We start from the raw sequence: 21,137 nt of genomic DNA, 5'->3' as shown, positions 1-21,137 counted from the left end.
TGTCAGACTGCTGCGAGGATCAGGACTGAAGTTGTTGACTTGTAATCAAAGTTCCTTTTTCACACTTTGGATGTCAAGAATCTCACATAGAGAGGGGTTTAAAATATTCCTCTCACATACACATGTAGGTCACATTCTTCAGAAGTGAGACTTTACAGCTGAACACTTCTTCACACGGTGACATCCAGTCTTTTTATAAACCATCTCCTCTGAAGACTGAAGTTGAACTATTAAACCGCCTAACCCATCAAACCCACAAACACAGACACATGAGCAGACTTTGCTGAGGAAATCCTATAGGAGGGCTAATAAGCGTGAGACAGTGATATTATATACTCAGCTGTGTGTACTACAGACACATGAGTCACTACAGAATGTTATGGTGATGCAACTGGACACAAAATTTCTAATTTTAGGATGCCATGTCTTCTTCTTGAATGTTAGAGGCAGGGGGATATTTCCATGCTTGGAGACGCACGTACAGATGCATTCACTTACGCACACAACACGCGCGTTTATTTCATTCTAATCTCCTGTCAAATTTCAAATAAGAGCTTTTCTGGTCCATCATACACAGAAGGCAGCAAGTCAGATCAGTTCTAAGTGATTAAGTCAATAAACAGATCTCGAGCCGTGGGTCATAGACAGCCATTTGACTAATTTGCAATTATGAAGCTCTTTGTGAGTGTACACACTGTGAGCTCGAGCGCGCAGATGACCCCCAAGAGAGAGACAGAGGCACCAAAAAGCGCCAGGAGACACTGAGGCTCGTCACGTGTTGTTTGCCCCTCGCGGAGCCCTGCCTGACTCCATCATGAGTTATAATCAGACGGCGAATCACGGGAGCAGCCCACGCTGCCGACGCGCGCCATGCGAGCGCACACCCAGTCCGGCGATGCCTGGGATTGGGTGGAGGGAGTGGTGGCTGCGGACGGAGTCACAGGATTGGTAGAGTTCAGCGCCAAACTTGTTGACTCATAACTGAGCTCCATCCTTCACGACGCGGAGCTGTCCACGGCCAGTGGTGCTGAAACTGCCAGCTTCCGACGCGCCGTTGGAATATTTCCGACTTTTTTTTTACGGTTTAATTTCACGCGCCCAGTGTTTTAAAGTTAAATGCGTTTTCACTGCACTTCCACGCGGCTGTTTTGAGCGTCAATTTGACGGACTATCATCCGCCTTCACCGCTCTATCAAAGAGCGCATCAAGCCTTCAACTTCTTCTCCGATCAAGTAGAGGACTCTCCGCGTCGCAGCCATGGCTTTCATGGTGAAACACATGGTGGGGGGACAGCTGAAGAACCTGACAGGCGGACTGACGGAGGAGAAACCTGAAGGAGAGAAATCAGAAGCGGCGGCGCAGGGGATGACTCAAGAGGAATTCGAGCAGTATCAGCAACAGTTAGAGGAGGAAAAGTAAGGCATTAATTGACGCTTTTTCTTGTAAAGTTGTACTAAAAGGTTGTTGTAGTTGCTGGTAGAATAGCGGAGACATGGCATGATTGAAGAGCGCGTTTTCGTGTGTAAAGAGCTGAGCGCTCCCAGTGCGCCGTGCGCTATTTTACGCATCAGTGCTATAACACGAGCGCTCCTCTCACAGCTGCTCCTCTCGCCCAGGGAGCTCTGTGCGTCTCCGCTTCTCCAAAGTGTGCAGCTCCGATTTCAATTTGGGATTCCTGGAATCGTTCGTTCATGGAGATGTGTGCAGAGTTCATGCCTGAGGCGAAACATGTGTCTATAGATGTGCGTGGGACCGAGTAATGAGTAAGAAAGTCTCAATTAAGTGGCTTAATTTGGGTGATTTCAGTGGGGAAAATAGCATTAACCCATATGATGTCATGGAAAATACTCCATGTTGCATAAAAATTCCCATGATAGTAATGTGTTGCTGCATGAAAATATTAATAATTGAATTTTGAATGCTTTGGACTCCATCATATCTCCAGTTTATTCTGGAGGAGATATTTTCTACATCTTTAGAACACATCTGATGTGTATTTCCATTGTTTCCTCAAGTTTTCTTCCATCGTTGCCATCTTTGTCTTTGCCTCACTCCCAAAGTTGCATCCTTTTAATATTAATTTCTCACTAATTTAAACATTTGCCATGGTTGCTATCTCCCCAAGCCACTGGAGGACAATACAAGGTAACAGCAAGGTCATCTGACAAACAAGAGTTCACCCAGAAGACAGAAACTCACTACTGATTAGTGTGATGTTCCCTTGGAGCTCAACATCCCATATGAGCCTTTGAAAGGGATACAAAAGATTAATAATGTGGAATAAAGGCTTTAAAACAGAGTTTTAGGAAAGTAGCAGATCGTAATTGTACACATTAGTAGTCTGTAGGCGGAGTAATGTGGTCTTTTCAGGAATATGCACTTATCATAAAGGCGTTTATCCCATTTTCCATCTATGGCTCATTTCCATAAGCAAAACCACTCCAGACGAACAATTCGATGACATCTGCAGACACTTTAGGCACAAGTGGGAGGTGAAGTCCTAATTCTGGCAGTATTAACGCTCATCTCATCCAACAGAAGCATGTTCAGATGCTCAGCGCTCTGCCTCTATAATGTGACCTTCAGTGGTGGTGAAATATTAGTCAGAGGCACTAAACATGAGCATATATCACTGAGAAGGCCTTCCTGCTCACATTAAAGCGGAATAAGGTTGGAGCGGGGGCTGGGATTTCTCTCTCTGACATGTCACATGTAGACATTTTATCACCCTCAGCAGCCAGGCCACAGTGACATCCCTGGTCATCTGATGCCCTTGAGAGGGGAAGACACACAGCTCTGCTTATTGGCTGCAAGTGAGCGCTGCATGGGTCTGTGTGCCATTTGGTGTCTGGTCCACTCATGTTAATTTAAAGTGAACTCAGGCTCGCGTGGACAGCCCCCTGAATGTTGGATCTCCTGATAAAACGACCTTCCTCTGACACATTGGGTGCAAACACTTTGTAAAACACGCCCGTGGTCGCCCGATGTCCCTCTGACTTTAGATTACACTGCTGATTTGATCTCTTTAGGCACAATGTTGCTTTGAAATGCATCATCTATCATGGTTATTTTGTTTTAAGCACCAACCATATTTCACTGGCTCCGTTAAATGTGGCCTTTAGTTTGTTAAGCATTAAATCACGTTGTTGACTCATGATGTTAGAAGCATTTCTGCAACTATTTACAAGGGCCATTATGAAGTAGACTGAAGCCATAAATATTCCAGTGATGTTGAGTGGAGAGAGCACAGCAGCCTGATGCCTGCCCTCTGCTGGAGGCAGTGCATACTGCAGGCTGGATTGTCCAGGGGATAAAAATGACAACACGCTTACAGACACATCCCCAAAAGCTGATGTGTATATTTTTAGGAAATGCCCCAAACCAATCCTTGTTTGCAAAGCTAGACTCCAGGCAATTACAAACTTTGAGTGTCACCTCTAATTTGTGTTTGTAGTTTGCCTAAAACTGTCACTTCTGCAAAGATGCAGCTTTAATGATATTTTTCAGCCATAAAAGGTGAAATTAGTCCAGATTTCAGACATTCGAATGCATCTGAAGAGGCAAACAGCAATGCTGCACATCTTAACGGAGGTAAATTCAGGATAAATCTGATGGTCTGACAGCTGTGAAAGTGGGGGAGTGGTAGTGAGAGCAGTTAGTAGGTTACCTCCAGTAGTCCACATCCCAAGAGCAAGAGAAAAAAAACACTCAAAGGCATGCAGGATTGGCAGGAAGCTGCTTCTGGGGCTGTTAAACATAAGCAGGGCATCTCTTCCTGCTTCACTTCCCCTCTTCTTTGGCATCGCTGCCGCTGCTGCTCCGCCTTCTGCTGGCTCCTCACACTGTAGTTAGCAAAAAGAGGGGGTCAGGCTAGGCTCAAAGGCCTCCAAGGTTCAAAGTTTCTTTATGAAGAAGAAATTCAACAAAATTAGTTGACAATAAATATTGATTTTATTAATTTATTCATATAAATGGAGGGGGTTGTTTGTAACTGTTCAGGGAAATCTTCTATATCAATGTGATGATGGGAGTCAGCTTTGTTTTAAAATCTTCCAACATGTAAAAAAGGTGACACATACTGAGAGACTGTTTTTCAGACTAAGCTGATCTACAGCTACATCATTTTATATCTAACTCTGTGTAAGCATGGACCTAGCTTCAGTGACATCACCATTCCATTTCTGAAGTGCACTTTTGAAGCCAAACAATGGGGATGATGGATGATGGGGTTGTTTTGAACTATTTGGGGAAATTCTCTCACATAAACGTGACACAAGGAGTTAGCACTACTATTCAAAAGCTTCAAACAAGTAAAAAAAGAAGGAGGAGTTGTTTGAAATGCTTTTCAAATAAAATTAATCTATTATTTTCATATGAAACCTTGCATAAACCATGGACTTAGCTGTATTGACATCATCCCTTGGTTTCGGAAGTGAACTTTTTAAGTCTAATGATGGCTGTCATCCAAGCAACTACTTAGGCTCTGATTAGAAACAGGCAAAGAGCTGGAGTTGGGCAGGCCTAAAGGCTTCTAATAACAGCTACAATGTGCCTGCCAGTTATTAAAATCAGCCATGCACCTACCTGTAACATCCAGAACATTAGTAGTACTGGCGTATAAGACACAGTCTGTTTTGGGGTCTTCCAGATAAAAAAGATTTAACTTCCCTCCAGTATATGACAGTTTCCATTGCAACCATCAAAGTCCATAACATGCAATGTTTGTGTAGTTGAGCCTTCGGCTAGCAGTGATAGTTGTGAAGAATGATACACCGCCTGCTAGGGATGGGATTTCATGGGAATTTCAGAACTCGAGTACTTGCACAACTTTATACAAATGAGCACTCCAATCATGTTTACCATAAAAAAAGACATTGCACATGAACCTGCCAGTGACCCACTATTCTTTCTGTATAGCACTGCTCATCAGCATTTTAGATAAACAATAAGAAATGATACCCTAACTGGAGGTTATTAGTTGTGCCTAAACAACATTAAATCAAAGAAAAAATCAACATGAAGCTCAGTAGCTTGAACGAGACAACTACTTCTACTCTGAGTTAAAATCCCCCTTCAAGACAAAACAGCCAGCAGTAACACATAACTTAATGGGAAGAGCAACAGTCACTACTATGTTGTCAACGCTCAGTTTGCCTGTTCTTTCCTGCTACATCTGTTCCACTTGAGTAGCTGCTGTTAGCCAAGATGGGGACTTTTAAACAAACACTGCCTGGTTGCAGAAGCCTTCTCCCTCCACCAGATGTAACTTGAGTATCTCCAGGCTTCAGTTTTGCTGGATTGGCAGGCTGATCATTTCTGATCTAGTTTTGTAACAAGCAATGTCTGCTAACTGGTGCTGCTCAACTTTTGGATAATGTGTCCTTTGAGAGTCTCTGTAGCTCTGTGCTAATACAGCCAAAACCATGGCTGCAGAAGTTAAACCTCTGTGCATTGTCAATTATTTACTTATTTCTTCTTTCATCTTTGATGAACCCAGAAAGTTCAATCACACATTTCACTCTAAATAAGTCGAAATGCCGCAGTCTAATACAGTGGTTCTCAGCATGGGGGTCAGGATCCCCTTGGGGGTCATGAGACACTGAGAGGGGGTTGCCAGATACCTTCCAAAAAACAAGGAATATTTTAAAATGATTTTCAAATTGTTTATTTTACCAATCTTTATAGAAATATATACATAAAATTAGTTCATTTGGTGAGATTTATGCTGAAATCAAAGTAATGCTTCAACCACGTTCAGGTGCAGGGGGCATCCCTGGTCTCTGGCACCTTTATTTTGCAGGCTGAAAAGTTTGAGAATCCCTTGTCTAAAATAGCGTGTGTGCAGTGCCCAATTCATGAAACATAACTCTAATAATGACGGCCATAAGTATTTGATTACTCGTGTCCATCATGACCTCCTGCAAGCCAGACAGCCACCCTCGCCTGGTTCCTTGTTGTCTTTAATTGTTGAGTCTTTCCAATCAAATCAGCACTCCATGACATTTATTAACTTAACATTATACCACTTTCTCTTTAATGAGGGAGAAAAGCTGTTAAAAAGTGTCAAGTCCAGCCTGGTTTGAATCAAAATGGCATGTTTGAGCGTACACAGTGATAGTGACGGCTGTACTTGCAGTAATGACGAGGCATGTCTCCTGATTTTGTTCCAGTATATTAGTCACACTGGTTTATATGACAAAGCCCACTTTATAGATCAGGGATGGTCAACTTTGATTATTGAGAGGACCACATTATTTTTAATCTCACTGCTAGAGGGCCAGGTTGTTACGAACTTTGCATACTCTCAATTGGACAGTTATTATAACTTTAAATTTACCAAAACGAACAAATGTATCATTTTCATTATGTAAATACAAATATTTATGTTTAATTTAATCAGATTAACACAGAATTTAAGCTCATTTAAATGCTTTATAGAGCAGTTAATAGTTATTTGAGTGTATTTTTATTTACATCTCTTATTTCTTACCAGTTTATACCAGTTCTGAAAGATAACTGTAGTAACGTTTCTATTTTTCATGCTTCCATGGCAGACTGTATTGTGTTTTCTCATTTTTACAATTCAGAAATGTTTGAAATTAATTTGAGGGCCACGATGAGTGAGAGGGAGGGTGGCATGTGGCCCACAAGCCACCAGTTGCCCACAACTGTTATGGTTCAAAAATAGATCATGAAAGCGTGCCACTTGCACAAGTTATTACGGTAATTTTCTACATTTATGAGTAATTTCAAGGCTTAAGTGAATCAAAACAGCTAAGTAATAAGAAAATTCACCCCTCTGGAAAAATATACTAATGAAGATGTGTGATTGGTAGTGAATTAACTTGTTGAATGTGGCTATAAACATGTATATTTCTACTTTTAAAACAGGCATCCTAATATGAAACCTAATAGGGCTTCCTTGCTTTTGCAAACAGCCTCAAGTGGGCACTTGGGGAACTGCAGTTATTTGGAGTTCTGCAGGGTTTTTTTTTTTTTCAGCACTGATTGATTTGCATATTCTTCACCTCTGAGCAAACTTTTTCTCCTCTCTTGCAGACAAGAACGAGAAGCCAGTTTTGCTCAGAAGAAAGCAGAGCGAGCCACAGTTAGAAGTCACTTCCGGGACAAGTACAGACTACCAAAGGTAAACAGATCCAGCTCTGATGTAAACATTAAAGATGAGTACGTTTACTCACTGTGGAAAAGCAACACTGGCCTTTAGCTCAGCTCTTTATTTCTATAAAATGCAGTCAGATTGTGCTAAGTTTCTTTGTCCTCTTTCCTCCTGTCCTGATGGGTGTGTCTGTGTGGACATGCCTGCATCAGAATGAGCTGGATGAGACCCAGATCCAGCAGGCGGGGGATGACGTGGTGTTGCCCACAGAGTTGGCCAAGATGATCGCTGAGGACAACCAGGAGGAGACGCACAAGCAGTCGGTGCTGGGCCAGCTGTCCAACATCCAGAACGTGGACATCGACCAGCTGAAAGACAAAGCGCAAGCCACACTGGAAGACCTCAAAAAGCAGACGGAGAATTGCAGTCTCATGTGATCTCCCACAAGATTAGAGTTTGACTTGTACAAATATTTTTCAAAGGCAGAGCTGCTCTGGGGGTAAAAAATATTCTCAGTGCTTGGGTGGAATGTCAGATGGCAGAGCCGCGTAATGACAGTTTTTGGAGCTGTGCAAAGGGAGACAGGAGCTGCAGAAAAAAACATCAAATCAGAGTCATGTTTCACTTACTGGAACTGAGAATATGGACCTTTCAGGTGACCCTCAGATATCCCAACAGTTTGAATGTCATTCATAGAAATTAGCCACCTTGAACCACCTTTTGAAACTTCAATACAATTACAGTAAAAGTTAAATAAAATAGAATCCTGTATAATAGCAAAGCAACAAAAATTAATTGCCTAAACTTGCAGACAAACTATTAAACACTGTTGAAATTGCACAAATGCATGTTTCCAACATATGTTTGCAACTTCAGCTGTGCCTTTCCCACACTTGCAGCAGCTTTTTGGTAAGCTCTGGTACTTTTTGATGCTGCCGATCATTACAACAGCTGAGATTGTATCATTTAAAACACAAGAAGTATCGAAGCATTGAAAAGTTCGACAGCCTCCCATTTGCACCCCATAGACTGTGAATCCGGCGTCTTCCACTGAGATTTAAACACTGAGATTATTCCCGCCTTCAGAGCAACTCCTCCAAGAATTACTCCTCCGTCTCTCCTTTGCCTCCCTCCCTCTCTGTACCTCAAGTGAGCGGTGATACCATCCTGCAGCAGAGGTCTCAGGTGCGTGCGTTGTTGTGTATGTGCAGGTTTTCCTCCAAACAAACAGCGGATGACTTCACCGATGAAGAAATGCTCATCATCGTTGAGATGAGCTGTTTGTTTGAGCACATACACAACGATGATGCTGGCTCACGCGAGGCTGTGTGTGCGACATATGGTATTTGGAAAACATTGATGTTTTTATTCCATGCACAAAAGCACAAATCCTCGTGCAATAGTCATTCAAAGCAACAAAAGGCTGATTTTTGTTTAAGTAGCTTACTGGTGTTGACCACCTGGTGCCCTGATGAACACATCCTGTGTGCTGCATTAATCCTAGTTTTAATCTTTTCCTGAACATATCATTATAAAGCCTTTTTTAAAAATCTTTCTCCATACTTCAGTGTGCCTTGGTTACCTTCTTTAGATCATAAACACCTGTAAGCTACTTTTTACAAAGATTCTTATTGGTATTTGTTTGTTTCCTACTTTTGGTGTTAGTAAAGCAACAACCGATATGTGGATTTGCATTTTGTATCATAATAGGAATCACAGTAGGTGTGTGCAATAACTGTGCTCCTGGTTTAAACTATAATCTCTACTTTAACAACTGCATAGGGAGCAAATCTGTGGTTCTGCAATGAAATGGAAGCTTCTTCTTGTCCCTAAATGGCAATGTGGCTTGCAATGAAGTCCATGAAACCATCATAAAAAATGCAGAAAGACAAAAAATCCCTGCATATAATGTAACTCGTATGGATGTTGTTGTGATAGATGTACAGAGAGATATGAGGCACAAAGTCCAGCAGTCCATCATAGGGGAGATCAGGGGTTTTTTGAGGATTGCTTATGATCAGTCCATATCACAGTGATCATTTCTTAATAAGATGGAAGCTTACGGTCTTGAGGTTAAAGAGGTATCCTTTTTACATGTGTGGATTATTCAAACAGCAAGTTATTAACAATCAGTGACATATAACTATAGGTTAAGCTGTTCCTGTAGTTATCAGTGAGGTTAAGGTAAATAAAAAAGTGGTCAAATACGTGTCTTACCCTGTCAGTGCAATGCATTAACTCGGATTTATATCTGATTTGGTGGTTTGGATACCAAAACAGTTCGATATCAGAGAGCTCAGACTGCTCTCAGAGGTAGTCTGGGATGCTTTCATCCAGACTAGGCTGGTTCTGTGGACACACGTACTTGCACACATGTAAGACCACCATGTCGATTGAGACTACCTTCTGATCCCCTAGTAAACAAAAAAGAATGGCTCTATTCAGCCTCGCTTGGAGTGATCGGAAGTTAAGTTCTTTCTAGCAATCTGGCCTTTTTGTCTCAGCTCAGTAATAAGAGTTGGTCTATCAGCATCTACACCACTCCTCATTTGGTACCAGTTTGCCTGTTTATGCTAGTGATGGGTCATTCATGAACGAACCGGTTCAAAGAGCCAGCTCTTTTACATGAACGATAAGAGCCAGATCCCAGCTGTTTTATATTATTATAACTATAGATTGTGTGTGTCTGTGTGTTATTTGATTGGTTAGTAGGGATGATCTTTTATCCTCTACCCCAGACATACCATGCATTAAGGACTCATGTTTGATGGTGTAACATAAATGTTTTATGCCAGCTGTGTCATACATCCCAGCCAGTAGGCAGATATCATCTGAGCCGAAGTTCCCATCACTAGTTTATGCCTTCAAAACAACAAAAACTGACAAAAAGGAAAACACCTTTCAAATGAGAACTAGTTCCTGGCACCATCTTTAAGCTCATCTGTGAACAACACATCCCAACACCCTTGTTACTAATTTACCCAGCCCCCCAGGAGATTTAAGAGCTAAACTATGTATTAAAGTGTCCTTTTATTGCAAGCATTCGACTACACTGAGGAAATAAGCTGTTAAATATGCAGAACTACCTTCTTAACTCATAGCTAGTTGGCCCCTATACATTTTAAATGCCAGCTCTTGTTTAAAAGCATAGTAAAGGCAAAATGGTACCAAAATAAGAGCGTTTGTGAGCTGAAATGGTGTTAATTGCTGAGCTGAGACAAAAAGTCCACATCTCCAAAATGAGCTGAAATTCCCATGAACCCAAGCAAGGCTGGATGGACATAAAGAGAGCCACAGAAATGATGGTTTGCATAAGAGGCAGGCAAGTGTGTCTAAATATCAGATCGTTTATAAAGACGTGTTGATAATTAAGTGGATTTCAAAGTGTTTTTCCCAAAGCACACCGAATAACAAGGCAAGCCCTATCCATGCCAAATGGGCATTGTTACTCATGTAACAGCATCTTTTGTTGTTGTACAATTCCTGTCCTAGAGTTGCATCACTGTGCCTTGCCATGATGTTTGAATAATGAATAATGCATAGCATGGACTTACATGCTAACATGCAGTCACTTGGTATCTGAATGCCAAAATTGTGCCACTAATCCCTGATAATGCATTGTCTGAGCAATCAATTTAACTGCTCTTTATGCTTTTTAGCAAGAGACAAAATGACTAAGTACCTGGAAACTTTTTAAATAAAAAATACATAAAAACCAGAAAATTTCTGGGTTGTGCATCAGGTTAAATATTTGATACTAACATGATTAACAGAGCCCTGCCATTGGTTGTAATGAGCAATATGACAACCAGCCCTTATCTCCCCTATGATTGTGACGACAATGATGTGTACAACCTAAAACCTGCTCTGCTGATGTGAGAAATGACCTCAGATCTACACCCAAATGTAAAAAACCTTCAAAGCTGCTCAGATGAGAGAGATGTAACTGCTTTATGAGGCGCATGCCAAAGCTGCAGTTGAGAAAACATGAAAGAAAAAAAGCACAAACATGTAAAACTGTAACTGCGGTGTGCGTATAAATCCACATTATGTTGTATAAGCTGTAAATGTATCTGCTGTTTGCCTCTGCTGTCAGCAGCAGCTCATCTGTTCTCATCAGAAGTGTCGTCGACCGTCCCATGACCATCGGCCTGTCCTCCATCTCATTGATCCCTGCGTCTCAGTGGTGCTGTTTTGTGCTGGTGGAGTCGTGTTGCTTAGCTGATGTGATATTTCTAGTGATGTCTTTGTAAAAAATAAGAAAAAAAAAAGCTCACTCTGTGGCTGCTGATGGTAACGCAACACTGTGGGCTCACTGTGTAACTCAGTATTCTCCATGTTGTTTTCAAGACAAGCACAAGAGAGGGGAGTCCAGAGGGGATGTTGTTGATGTTGTGTTGAATTCATTTACGCTACATTTGACCGGTGTTTGATTTTATGTAGCTGTGGTGCTGAGAGTGACGTCAGCTTTCATCTCATACCTGTCCCCTTTTGATTTATGTTATATTTTAATGCAATTTTTTTATTTGAGTGCACTGCAAAAATTCACCAATAACAGGTGTATTTGTCTAATATTTAGTCAAAAATATTTCATTGCACTTATTATGTACCATTTTTGCCTAACAAGTCTAGACAAAAATCTTTTTTTAGGGTATAAACAGCCAAAATTAAAGCCTGAATTGCAGCAAGCGGAGCTCACTCAAATGTCTTGAAACGAGATGTACTACCTTATTTAGATAAAGACATGTCATTTCAAGAAACTAGACAGGTATTTTTTGCATTCCAGTCAATTTTTTGGTTTTAGACAATGCACAAGCTAAAATTAGAGTTTTTGCAGTTTACTCTGCTATTTTGTCTTAGCTTGATTTCTAAGGGAATCTCCTTCTGTGTGCCAAACTTCTGCTGAGTGAATACTGAGGCAACAGCTAAATCTTTTCAGTACAGTGGTCGTCGTCCTGTGATAGATGAAGTGTGTTGTTACATTTATTATAAATATTATAAAGCAGAGGAAAAGTTGCAATAAGTCCTTTTCTAATAGAGGTAATAAATCTGTCATGTTTGATCATGACGGATTATAAATGGTTGGAATAGAAGCCATAATGTAAACTGTTTGCCATGTATGAGTGTGTGCAAAAACTAATTATTCAGTAACTCAATACTAATGATAATAATCATAATCTGAATAAACAAATGTATCTTTTTGTGTTGTCATCCTTCAAGATTTAAAGCTTCATTTTGAGGAAGCGGCTGCCGTGACGTGCAGTCACTCCTCCTTCTTTGACTGTTTCTTTGTTTCCATGGTTCTGTCTCTGAAAGTATCTCAGTGATTTTTCAGTTGTAACCGCAATAAACTGATTTTTAGTAAAATAAACTGTGTTGTGTGATTTTTGCAGTGATTTACCAGCAGTTTGATATGTGCTGCAACCACACCACCAGGGGGAGACAAAAACACACTTAAAGCTGCAAAAGCATCAAAGAGTAAGGCTGCACAATGCAAAAAAATCAGATCTTACCAGGTTATTGTTGACTGATTTCCACTTTTAAATATTTTATTACACTTTAAATCAATCAAACCTATTCAGAGAGTCTAGGTTAACATCTTGTTTTAAGAAATAAGGGGCAAAAATAAGACCTGAATTACCAATAAGGGAGCAAAAATGGCTGCTGTACAGCAAAAAAAAAATTACCTTTTTGAAATAAAACATTTCCTCTTATATCATAATTTGAATTCTGTGTGTATTAAATATTGTAAGATAAGTATATGTGTATAAATTATGCATACATTGTGATTATTATTTTAGTATTGTACCAGGGGAAAGCCTTTCTACAAGCCCCTAGTGGATTTTTAACTATTCTCTCATTATCATCCAGTCTTGTTATAGTTCTTCGTAAGTGTAAATAATTAATTTACATGATTAAATTATTCTTCTCAATGCATTGGCAGATCTTCTCAAGGCTGCCTGTGGTGGTGGGGGGCAAAGGGAAGAGCTTTCTGGGGTCCAGCCAAACCGGGGGCCCATGGAGGTCAGCAAAATCATGGTCCACTGTAAACTGTGATAAGCCATATTTCATTTTCAACCCGAATCAAACTACTCTTATCAAAGCAACAAAACATGTATGTCATTTATCTGTGCTGTGGTACAGTATAGCTCTTTTCACAATGTAAATTACTTGTTTTAAAAACAGAATTACCTTTTCATGGGTAATGTTTACAGTGTGGATGGGCTCAGTGTACTACAACATTTGGAAAGTAATGTCAGACTTCAGAGCCAAGCCATGATGTGCACAAACATCAGGATGTAAGAAAATAAAGCAGAAAAAACAAGACTTAAATGGAAATTAATTACATAATTGTGAAAAAAGTGGCAAAATAGGCCAAAAGTGGCATAAAAGCGAGGTTTATAAGGGGCAAACAGTGGGAAAACGACCAAAAAGCATCAAACAGGGGTTAAAACAGCCAAAACTAAGTAGAAATCATCAGCAAAAATTGGTATAAATTGGAAAAAAGATGTAGAAATATTGGCAAAAACATAAAAAATGAGTTAAAAGGCCAAAGAGAAGTGGCAAATGTGGACAAAATGAGGCAAAAATGGGTTAAAACTGGCAAAAAAAAAAAGATAAGGTCGATATGAGCAAAAAAGGGAAAAAATTGATTAAAACAGGGGCAGATATGGGCGAAAACTGTCAAAAAAAAGGCTAAACCTGGAAAAAGAAGCAGCAAATTAAGGGAAAAACTGGTAAAAATTCCAAAAAGTGGGAAAAATGGGATAAAGTGGAAAAAATAGCCAAAAAGAGTGGCACAAAGTGACAAAAAAACCCAGCAAAAATGGGCAGAGAGTGGCAAAAATTGGCTTAAAGACACAAAATGGTTTCAAAAATTGTCAAAATTGAACCTCAAAATTGGAATCAAAGTGGCAAAAAGGTTTAGACTTGGGGAAAAAGTCACCAAAAGAGTGTCAAAAACAAAAGTTAGTATAAGTGGCAGAAAGAATGAGCTAAAATGTGGTATACATGTTGAAAAGGGGTTAAAAAGTAGCACAAATAAATAATTCCAACATCAAAACCCAGCTATAGTTTGACACACTTTTTAGGTACAAAATTGAGAAACTGTTAGCTAGGACACTAGCATGAATGCTACTGATCTGACATACATGAATCAATCAATCAAAACCACTGTCTGGGTTTCTTAGGGGTCCAGCCTGTTCTGTTGGGTATTCTTACTCACAGCGAGTAAATCAGGTCTCATTTGTGCTTTCTTCAAACAAGATGTTTACCATGTTTTAAACTTCAACATGATTTAAATAAAAATCAAACAATATTGATTTCTGTTTGATATCACAGTAAATACAAGTCCCAGGCACCCTACAGTTGGTCATTTGTTGTTTTAATTGTCAAAAATTGCAGGTAAACTCCTGCACACATGCAGTTTCAACAGCATGCAAGAATTTCCTACAGTTTTTGATAAACTCAGCCTTCTTAATTTTTAAAGATACTTTTTGGGGGGTTGTTTTGCCTTGTTTTTGAAAGGATGTATGAAGAGAGACAGGAAATACAGTCAGAGAGAGTTGAGTAAAGACATGTTTATGTTAAGGTTGGAGTCTGCTCCTGCTCTCAGTATCTTTATTTTCACATTTTTGTTATGAGGGATGATCTTCTTTCAACACCTCTCCTCCAGAGGAAGACCACACATTAGGACTTATTCTTAATGGTATAACATTAATGTCTTTATAGGTTCTCATTCATCCAGGTCATGGTTTTCTGAAGCTAGGGGGCAGCTGGACTTGCTGAGGTTCTTGAAGACGTCTTGCCTCTCCTGACAGAGGGTTATTCAGTTCTGAAGGAGAGGTTAGGTGTCTTCAAGAAGCTCAGTGAAGTCCAGTTGACCCCTTTGGACCAAGCTATAACATTCATGTTCAATACTGAGGGTGTCATATGGCTTAGCCAACAAGCAGATTCATCTGAAATTTGAAGAGAAGGGACATTTTGGATAATAGTTATATGAGATTTCTCTAAATGGAACCTGACACAACAGACTGTGTCATATCTCCATTGCATGGATATATTTCACATTCAGCTGGGAAACCTCCAATACAAAGCATTTGGGAAGGGCAGGACTTTTCCAAAAAATTTCAGCAGGAAACTGGACGAATGTTTTGTGTGTCACATTCATGATGGGCCAATCACAGCAACAAGTCAAAAGGAGGTAGTAGACTTGTTCCACTGCTAACCTGAGCTCTACAGGCTAGTGCTGCCGTATTGATGAACAGCGAAGCATGTCAGAGGCTAAAATTTTTGCCAAATCTTATCTGGACATGTGCAAAAATATCTTCTCTGCTAAGAGGCTGTGATTGTGATCTTGTTTTAATAAAGAAATGTGGTGGAGGTCTGATTAAACTGCCCCTTTTCTACAGCTACATCCAAGCTAACTACTAAACTGATGGTAGCCATTGCTATATGCTCACTGCACAACTAAATCCATAGCTATTATTTATTCTCCTCAAATGCTGATTGGGCAGAGCTGTTTTGGTTCGGCACAATAGATTGGAGCTTTGTAAGATGGATTTGTCTGATGACGTCTGGCAAATCCATCAGCTTTGCAAGGTCAAAATAATCCAGATCATCCCAAAGAGATAGAATTCCTTTCAGTAATATCATCATTGCCAACAGTTTGCAAAATTATGGAAGCAATAAGTGGACATACATGCAAGATCGAACCTTTTCAGCATAACCAGCATGATTGTATTTATCTCCTCTCTTTATCATGGAATAAAAAGACTTGTTTTCTGTGGATAACATTTTCACTTCAGTCATTTTCTCCAGATCACAGCGCTCATTGTTAAGTGTAATATGGTGGTTTTCTTTAGCTATATCAGGAGTGTCCAAACCTTTAACAATGGAGGGACACATACAGAAAATATGAGGATGGGAGGTTACTTCAGTATACCTCACCTTTAGAATAAAAAAGGTAGTATAACTACCCCAATGTAGGTTAAAATATGCCTGATGATTCTTAAATGTTTAGACAATTGCTGACAAGGTAAGCCAATCGCTTTCTGTTTTTTTTTTTTTTTGGGGGGGGGGGGAGGGCAATAAGATTTCAGAGGACCCCAGCTGGACCTGGCTAGGCTCCTGGTCAGAATGAGAACAACCCTTACAGAAGGGAGACGCTCATGACTCATTTCCAGATTCAGACACAAAACAAGAGCAAATTGCACCAAACCGCCTAAGTTTAAAGGAATGTTGGTGAAAATTATGCTTTGAAAATTGGATCTTGACATGGAGCAGGTGGAGGAACAACTCCTGTAATCCATCAGGAGGTCATAAATCTGTGGTTCTGGACTGGATGGGTCCCGGGACCCACCATCAGCTCCTAAATGAGAAATTTCAATCCAAGTTTTGGATGTTTTTGACCAATCAGATTTATTCAATGAAAAATAGTACACAACAAATTGAAGCAACGGGGCAAAATAAGCATGTTTAAAGGCCACTGAAAAAGGTTTTGCAACCCACTTTTGGGTCCCCACCCACCAGTTGAGAACCACTGTTAGCAACCTTGATATCATTGTTTTGGTTTTCACTCAGATTACCATCTACGGTGTTGTCTCAATTCAATCACAACAACAACAAGCATAATAAAGCATTAGCTTCATGTTCTAATGTGGGATGCATTTCTTTTCAGTTTCAACAATTGCTATAGGCCAATCAAAAACGAACAGCAGGCTGCATTTGGCCCCTGGGCCATAGTTTGAACACCAGCTGAGCTATATGGATATTCCTCAGTAATCTATGTGCAAAGTTTTACATGCAGTATCCAATTTTTTTAATGCATGCACCCTCCAAAGAGTAGCACCCCAAGTCTCACTGTGTCCTGTTTCACCATGACTATAAAGGCATTCTGTTCTGTTTCAGTTCAGATCTGCTATTTTGACATAAACAAGCATTTCCCCAAGATGAGACAGGGAGGCAAGATCTAAAGAAAGCAACCAAAATTTACTAATTGTGATGGAAAAATGGGGTAGAAACAACATATGGTGGCATATTCTCTTTGGGCTTCCGTACCAAATAACTCAGAAAGATTGCTGCATCATTGTGACACAACATCCTCTCATTACTGACAGTCAACACCCCTAATTGATTTGCGTTACATAATGTTGTTTCCTCACATGCAGTTTTAATGCTAATTCTTTGCCCGGTCTTCATGCTGCAGAGCAGCTATGTGTCATATTGTAGTCCTGGACAGATCCCAGATCGGGCATCCATCTGGTTTTATGGAGCTGGCGCTAAAGTGGCACAGACTCTCAGTGGGTGCAGAAAAAAAAAATCAAGTTAGTTACCATGTGAATGGCAGAGAAGCCTGGCCCATTGGTAGTTTTGGAGTGCGGAGAGAAAGGAGATGGCTGTAAAATATATTGATGCTGAACCCCCTCTCCATTGATAGGCCGCAGTGCGTGGACAATCTGCGGCCTGGAAAGACACGGGGCCACTGCATGGCCAATCTGACACAATTGGGGTGAAACGGGCCAGAAAATACTATTCTCCTCCATTCTCCTCTATCAATCGAGGCTTACAAACGGCGCAGAATGAGAGGCAGGGCAGAGTGAGGGAGAAAGAGCCACAATTAGCGAGAACCTTTAAGTGAAACCCTCAACAAGCAGAGAGTTATCACAGAGCTTCCCCCTTCTCTGTCTGTGGCTAAAAGGGAACAGATTTGTTGGTCTGCGCTGAAAATTGGAGCAGTGAAGTTGCAGATGTGAGCTTCTTGCAAAGGAATGCGTTTTGCAAGCCCCCCTCTCCCCATGCATGCCTCCCCCCCTGTCTTTCACTTGTGTTTTTGCTCCAAGAGAGGAGAGGACCACACAGATCTGATGGGTTTCATGCAAGCTGAATCATAAACATTTTGCTCCAGACTATCTCTCGTCATGTACTGAGAGGATTTGTGCGCAGAGCCTCGCTGCTGCAGGCTTGGAAGTGGGTCCCACGGCTGACTCCTCAATGACGACCAATCGGTGGCCAGGATTGTAAATGAGAGAGCGAGAGAGGGGGGAAGGAAAACTTTTCTTTCTTTTTTTCGACAGAGGGAGGGGTGTTGTGGGGAAATGCTCGGCGGACCGTGAAGCGTAACAGCAAGAAGGGGGACAAAGACGCACATAGCGGGACAGAAAGCGACACATACAACCCTCTAACAAGTTGTGAAAAAAGAAAACACGGAAACTTGCGGGTGGATGTGAGAAGTTGTGCAGCTGGGAAGAGGAATCTAATCTTACAATGGCCAGAAAGATGATTTCAAGTGCACTAACTGAGTTGTGGACGATAACTGTGGTAAGAGTGCGCGTTAACTTTGGATAGCCCTGCGGTGCGTTTCGGTGTCCTGCAGCAGTGGCATGGAGCTGACTCAGACTACACATTGGAGTATGAGTCCTCACTTCTGAACGGACATGTTCCTGGAATAACTTTCTGCAGCCACGCGTGGAGATTTTCCTGATTTAAATCCCGTTTCAGTGAAAGGTAAAGCCAACTTGTGGCAAGGATTTTCTTCGACGCAGGCGCAAAAATGGAACTCTTATGGAGTTAAATCTGCAAGACTCGGTGTGTAAATATTCCTGCTTCTAATGTGCTCGTGGGGAAAGTTCACGTCACCGAAGCAGAACTCCATCCAAGCATGAAATGCTGGTGCAGCGCCCTGGCACTTCTCCCGTGGGTGCTGGTGGCCTTAGATGCCCAGCTAATCTGCTGGCAGGCGCTCCTCCGGTGCCACGAAGAGCCCGAGTGCGACCTCGCGTACAGTCAGTATTTAGCAGCCTGTGAAGGTAACATCAGAGGCACGAGGAAGCAGTGTCCCAGCCACTGCATCAACGCGCTCATACGCCTCAATCACACGCGCAGCGGGCCTGACTTGGAGACCTGCGATTGCGCACAGGACCTCGAGTGCCAGAGCGCCAAGCGAGCCATCGAGCCGTGCCTCCCCCGCAGACACCCCAGCGACGCCGGGGGGATCGGCTGCATGGAAGCCCGGCAACGCTGCGAGGAGGACAGCAGCTGCCACACCTCCCTCACGGCTTACTTGTCGTACTGCGGCCAGCTGTTTAACGGCAGGAAGTGCTCCTCCAAGTGCAAAGCCACCATCCAGCAGATGCTCTTCATCCCGAACGGCATGCTGCTGAACCGCTGTGTTTGTGATGGGGTCGAGAGGCCTTTCTGTGAAGTGGTCAAGGAGAACATGAGCAAACTTTGCTCCATAGGAGACAGCACTGTTATTTCAGACCAGCCTGATGTGGATGACATGTACGAGGATGAAGACTATGACCCGAAAAACGACAGAGAGGAGGTGTTTACTGACCATTCCTCTGCTTCACAGGGGTCAGCCAGCTTCATGACCCTCCTGTTTCTCTCCTTAGCATGGATATTTTACTGAGCTGACTGTGGGTTTAACATCTGATGGAGATATAGCTGGAAGTTTGAGCATTTCATTGTTGCTCTGAAGGATCCATGGAGCTAAAAGTCTAACTGGAGCTAGTGAGGAATAAGTGACTTGATAACAGACATGTTGTCCAAGGACTGACTTGATGTTCATGGGCTAAAACTGCCTGATAAGAGAGGCAACAGGCCTCTGTCCTCTAAACATAGTCATGGATTGACAGTAAGAATCGTAATGAGTTATTCAGGCATTCCTCAGTCAAACAGTTCTCAGACTAATTCACCTTTGTGCACATTTCAGTCAGGACAGCTGCCTTCACAGATGCCTTACAGTCAGTACGTTTACATGCACAGTTAGGTTGACTATGGTTATAGCTTGAGTAGGATATTGAACTTGATAACTGTTTTTGTCTCAGTCTATAACCATTACCATTACACTAGGTGGCGATAAGGGATCCATCGATGCATTGGTTTAACATCTGCACCTGCCGATTAGGCCCTGTTGTCAAATATCAGCAGTCTGCAAACAACGTGGCATGAACAGACATCAGCAGCCAGTCTGTTGTGTCCATTCAGTTTAATGCTGGCATCTGGTATGCTGAATGAAAGACGAGATATTTTACTGAGAAGAACACGTCACCTGTTAGACTCTTTTCTGTCTCAGGGCCAAACATGACAGAAAATGTTGGGATAGTAGGAGCCATACACCAAAAGAAACAATGAAAAAAACGTAGCTATCAGAACCCAGTGTCTTCCACAGAATCAGACTATACTTGGGTGGCAAAGGGGGCCATCCCACCCACATCATTTACGATTATTTTTTGTGTGGCTCTGCTCTTTTGACAGTATTCATCAGCAGTACGTTGTATAGAAATGCACAAATATCATCACTTACCTCTTGTAGCGTTTCAATTGATATTCTGTTATCATAGCAGTTGAGCGGGAGCACAGGATAATGTCTGTAGGAAAAAAAATGTTAAAAAGACAGTGTAAGGAGCAGATTTTTTACGCATATATTTGAAAGGACCACTAGAGAGAGAGACAGGAAATATAGGGAGATAGAGCGGGGGACGACATGCACCAGACATGCACAGAGACCAGGAATCGATCTTGCAACCAATGCGGTGACGACTGTAGCCTCAGTAAATGGGTGCATGCACTCTACCCACTGAGTCAAACCAGTGCCCAGAAGCTTACATTTTTTGCATGAAACATCCTCGAAGAGTACGTTTACATATTATGAAATCTCTTGTGCCTGGATGGGGATTCTATACTGATTCTATACTATTTTAAACATAGGTATTGGCACCTCTAGAACTCTACCACTAGACCTTTTTCAGTTTAGCTTGCAGGCTAAGAGGCTATTTGTTGAACAGTTAAAACTGGTCCCTTATGGTGAGTGAAAATTTAGATGACAACTTCTGCTATGGTTAGAATTTATGCTACATCTAGGTCAAAGCCTGGCATGGAAACAGTGCGGCATGCTTAGTACGCATAGTCCAGTTTGGAACTGACTGAGGTGTTTACATGCAAAAATTTATAAGTCTTTAGCTGCATTATCTCATTGTGTTGGTCCATCTTAGAGAAATTAGATTGAATATCATTT

At 41.5% G+C, this 21,137-nt stretch overlaps 2 protein-coding genes across 2 annotated transcripts; both read left to right on the top strand.

Annotated features, from left to right (window-relative positions):
* The first annotated feature begins 1,093 nt into the window (after nucleotides 1-1,093).
* cplx3b (complexin 3b) lies at nucleotides 1,094-12,312 on the top strand. The gene is made up of 3 exons (XM_041816152.1): nucleotides 1,094-1,415; nucleotides 7,060-7,147; nucleotides 7,330-12,312. Exons 1-3 carry the CDS (start codon nucleotides 1,258-1,260, stop codon nucleotides 7,552-7,554), a joined length of 471 nt encoding a protein of 156 aa, XP_041672086.1. The 5' UTR covers nucleotides 1,094-1,257; the 3' UTR covers nucleotides 7,555-12,312.
* A 6,464-nt stretch (nucleotides 12,313-18,776) lies between these two features.
* On the top strand, nucleotides 18,777-19,529 carry LOC121511809 (growth arrest-specific protein 1). The gene has a single exon (XM_041790613.1). The coding sequence runs from the start codon at nucleotides 18,777-18,779 to the stop codon at nucleotides 19,527-19,529; it is 753 nt and encodes a 250-aa protein (XP_041646547.1).
* Nucleotides 19,530-21,137: the final 1,608 nt, after the last annotated feature.

Source organism: Cheilinus undulatus, linkage group 1 (genome assembly GCF_018320785.1).
Source record: "Cheilinus undulatus linkage group 1, ASM1832078v1, whole genome shotgun sequence".
Taxonomy (NCBI): Eukaryota; Metazoa; Chordata; class Actinopteri; order Labriformes; family Labridae; genus Cheilinus; species Cheilinus undulatus.
The sequence above is the reverse complement of the archived record's forward strand: the minus strand, read 5'-3'. Positions and strand labels throughout refer to the sequence as shown.

Bases quoted from the DNA above. Each gene is read 5' to 3' on its own strand.
- cplx3b (XM_041816152.1), top strand. From the start codon at position 1,258: ATGGCTTTCATGGTGAAACACATGGTGGGGGGACAGCTGAAGAACCTG. The intron at 1,416-7,059 runs GTAAGGCATTAA...CCTCTCTTGCAG, and splicing joins CAACAGTTAGAGGAGGAAAA to ACAAGAACGAGAAGCCAGTT. The intron at 7,148-7,329 runs GTAAACAGATCC...TGCCTGCATCAG, and splicing joins ACAAGTACAGACTACCAAAG to AATGAGCTGGATGAGACCCA.
- LOC121511809 (XM_041790613.1), top strand. From the start codon at position 18,777: ATGAAATGCTGGTGCAGCGCCCTGGCACTTCTCCCGTGGGTGCTGGTG.